Genomic DNA, 3,754 nt, shown 5'->3' on the forward strand with positions numbered 1-3,754 from the left:
AAAAAAAAAAAAAAAAAAAAAAAAATTAGCCAGGCATGGTGGTGCGTGCCTGTAATCTCAACTACTTGGGAGGCTGAAGCAGGAAATTGCAGGAGGCGCAGGCTGCAGCAAGTAGAGATTGCACCACTGCACTCCAGCCTGGGTGGCAGAGGCAGAAGACTCTATCTCAAAAAAAAAAAAAAAAAAAAAAAGAATCAATGAAAGGAAGTATAATGCTAGCAATAAAACACCTTACCTAAAACTCAGAAGAATAATATCTGATTCATGTTATATCTTCACATTTTTCATATAAAGTAAACAGAATTAAAGAGAAATCTCAGGACAGTTAATTTTGTGACTTCTAGGAAGTTTATTAACAGTGAATTGATTGTGATTTCAAGAAAAGTGAGAGTAGTAAAGAAAAAACAAGGAGAAAGAGAAGAAAGTGCAGAAAAGCTGCTGATGGCAGAATGCTGGAAAGAAAACACTGAGTTAGGGTTTGTGGTAAAGAGATGGGAATTAGTAGCGGGAAGCAGAAAGTAAAGTAGGCCTGGGAAGTGATACTCATTTCTAAATCGGTATCAGGATAACCCCTGGGCATAGCAAAAAGGCTGAGGGAAAAATACAGCGAAACAAAATGGGCAAGAAAAAAATCTGGAAGTCAAAACACACCACAGGATACGTGTGGTTCATTTCAGATTTATTCTCTGTATAACAGTGAAGGGAAGGGCTGACGTACCCTCATATAACTGAGCGTATTGCGGGAACCCGGCAGCACGGAGCCAGTCACATGCTTCTTTCGCCTCAATTTCTGAAAAACACAAGAGAGAGAAAATTGAGTCCCACAGCCGCACCCTAGTACTCTGTCTTCTTAATCATGGATACACTGGTGAGCTTTGTGCAAGTTATTACAACGCAAAATTGTTCCAGGTAAGTCTGCATAAGTAGGCTTACCCAGGAGTGGGTGGAAACCGAGCGAGTAATACAAAGGTCCTTGTTATGCGTCTACGAAGATAATCTTCAATGTAGATCCATAAGTACGTGGATAATAACAAAACCACAGATAATAGAACACAAAGGCTGAGTCTCAGGCAGGGAAAAATGTCTCATTTATACACCAGGGAACCAGGGCACTAGGGGAAAAGAGGACATTCTTCTTTACAATTATTTTTTTTTTAATGGATTTTTTTTTTAAGTTCCAAAGATCAGGCTAAAAATGTTTATTCAATATTCCTTTATTCTTTCACTCTTGGGATCATTTTAAGAAAGACTACAACTGGATTGCCTATGAAAATGTATTTTCTCATGAAAAAAGGTATTACAAAATCCAATGTATTATTGTTTTAAAAATTTCACTAATAGCCTTAATTCCCCATGCATTATAACAAGATGTTCATTAATGAAGCACATTGGAATGATTTCAAGCTGTAGAGTGCAGCATAGAAGAGGAAAGTTGATTATCTGGAATTGAGACTTCAGTTTGATGGACCTTCCAGAACCTCTGAGAGCCAAGCCCAAGAGGTTGATATGTCCCTTGGGCGACCATTTTTGGTGTGGATAAACCAACAGCCCACCAGACCACCTGCCTGGGGAAGCTGTGGAGTGAGATGGGAGGAGTCTACAGTATGTGAACCAGGTCACTTTTTGACCTTGTGAATCCTGGATCACTTCCCAACCACAACTCTCTTAGACAAATATGAATCCAAGGGGAAAGAAGTTCATCTGTTGAAAGTCCAGTTTCTCCAAACAAAATTAAACAGCCTATTATCACAAGTCTTTACCAAGGCCCTTTCCTCCGCTGTTAGGATGGGTCCCTGTCAGGTCATTGTATTTCCATTTACTATGATGTCAATTTTTCCCCGAAGCCAAAGCTGGAGTCTACAGGGTGTTCTTGGGATCGCTACACAGAAATGATCTACACTAACATCACCCTGGGCCTGCGATTGTACCTCAACATTGAAAGCTCGGTGTCTGTGCAGTAAGATGTTTGATGTGCCAGAGCTATTTGGTATATGTTAGGAAAATAGACCAAAGGCCAGATCTTACTCAGGCATCACCAGGAAGAGCAAAACTCTACTGCCTAGTCCCATAGATCTGCTTAAATCTAGATTGAACTTTGTCATTAAATCCAGGGAAACAGAGCCTGTGGCGGCTCCTACCCCAGAATGCCTGCCTCTTTTGACATCCCCTAATCTACTGTTACTCCAGGGACTGACGATTTCAAAAGCTTGAGATTTGTCTCTGGTGTGAGAATTTTCCACTTAAGTGTGACCAGCATGTTCCTACCATGTACCCATTCCTGCCATGGACACATGGTTCAGAAACATCCAGGGAACCAAGCTGGAAAGAAAAGCTATTGAAAGCATTTCTATCAGAAAGGGAGTTTCTGACATCCATAACTGCTGTTCAAAACAGAGCTTCACTGAATTGTGCTGCATGGGCTAACTCGGGCTTTCCTCTGGGAAAGTACAAAAGGCAATTATTGCATTGCTCAAAAGTTCTATTTAGTACCCAATTGAGAGTCTGTATGTGAAGGTTTCTACTTTGATAACCACACAAATATTTCAGAGGAAATAGGAAAACACACTTTCTATCTGTAACGTGTGGAAAATGTGGTGAGTTGCTACTGACTCATGGATAAAGTGCTGCCTAATAGATTTTCAAGCTTCAGATTTGCTTCCTGCTTCCATATAACACAGTGGGTAGTAACGAGAAAACACCTAATTTCTAGACATGCTCTAAAACTAATTATGAGTCAGCAAGTCTTGGAGAGAAGCACTGAATACTGTATTTTCTCTTGGCACTACATGAATCTTATATCTTTTTATGTTTCATTATTACCTTTACTACAATCAAAATGTAGTGTTCATCAAGAGAGTCCCAGAGAGCCAGGCCATGAAGAACAAATGGGGAAGACCCGCAAGACAGGGGCTCTGCAGCCTAGAAAGCTCAAAGACAGAGAGTGGGAAGTGATCTATGAAAGAGTTTGCACCCCTCCAGTCCAGGGAATGTGCTGAGCTCAGATCCTGAAGATGAAAAGGATAACTTGGTGGAGAAGAAGTGGGCAGCCAGGAATCCTTCTAGAAAACTCCCTTTGGAACATCATGTGTTTTCACTAATTTGTGGGATCTAAAAATCAAAATAATTGAACCCACGGACATAGAGAGTAGAAGGATAGTTACCAGAGGCTGGGAAGGGTAGTGGGGGCTGGAGGGAAGGTGGGGATGGTTAATGGATACAAAAAAATTTGGAAAGAATGAATAAGACCTACTATGTGATAGCACAATAGGGTGACTACAGTCAATAATAACTTATTTGTACATTTTTAAATAACTAAAAGAGTATAATTGGATTATTTGTAACATAAAGAATAAATGCCCAAGGGGATGAATACCCCCTTCTCCATGATGTAATGAGTTCACACTGCATGCCAGTATCAAAATATTTCATGTACTCCATAAATATATACATACACCTACTATGTCCCCACAAAAATTAAAATTTTAAATTTTAAAACAACACTCCGTTTGGAACTTAAAATCTGGTTGGACAGTGGGATGGGGCTGAAGCTAGCCAGGGAAATTTTATTTAAAAGGCTCCTCAGATAATAACTGCATTGGGTTTTTTATGACAGCAACATGGATAATGAACTGAAATCCTATTCAGAAACAAACATAAATAACCAAATTTTAACCAGAACCCAGATAAATCAATCATTCAAATAAGCTGATTTTTTTTTTTTTTTTTTTTTTTTTTTTTTTTTTTTTTTTTTTTT

The 3,754-nt window shown here is 39.2% G+C and overlaps 1 protein-coding gene across 7 annotated transcripts in view; it reads right to left on the reverse strand.

Annotated features, from left to right (window-relative positions):
- Positions 1-3,754, reverse strand: part of STARD13 (StAR related lipid transfer domain containing 13) — a 570,036-nt gene that overhangs the window by 69,617 nt on the left and 496,665 nt on the right. For all 7 annotated transcript variants that reach the window (XM_017863117.1, XM_017863115.1, XM_017863119.1 and 4 more), the window contains one exon: positions 719-790. In XM_017863117.1, the coding sequence (XP_017718606.1) occupies positions 719-790 (72 nt within the window). The remainder of the gene's footprint in view (positions 1-718; positions 791-3,754) is intronic.

This window comes from Rhinopithecus bieti, unplaced genomic scaffold (genome assembly GCF_001698545.2).
Source record: "Rhinopithecus bieti isolate Rb0 unplaced genomic scaffold, ASM169854v2 scaffold_65226, whole genome shotgun sequence".
In the NCBI taxonomy this organism is placed as follows: Eukaryota; Metazoa; Chordata; class Mammalia; order Primates; family Cercopithecidae; genus Rhinopithecus; species Rhinopithecus bieti.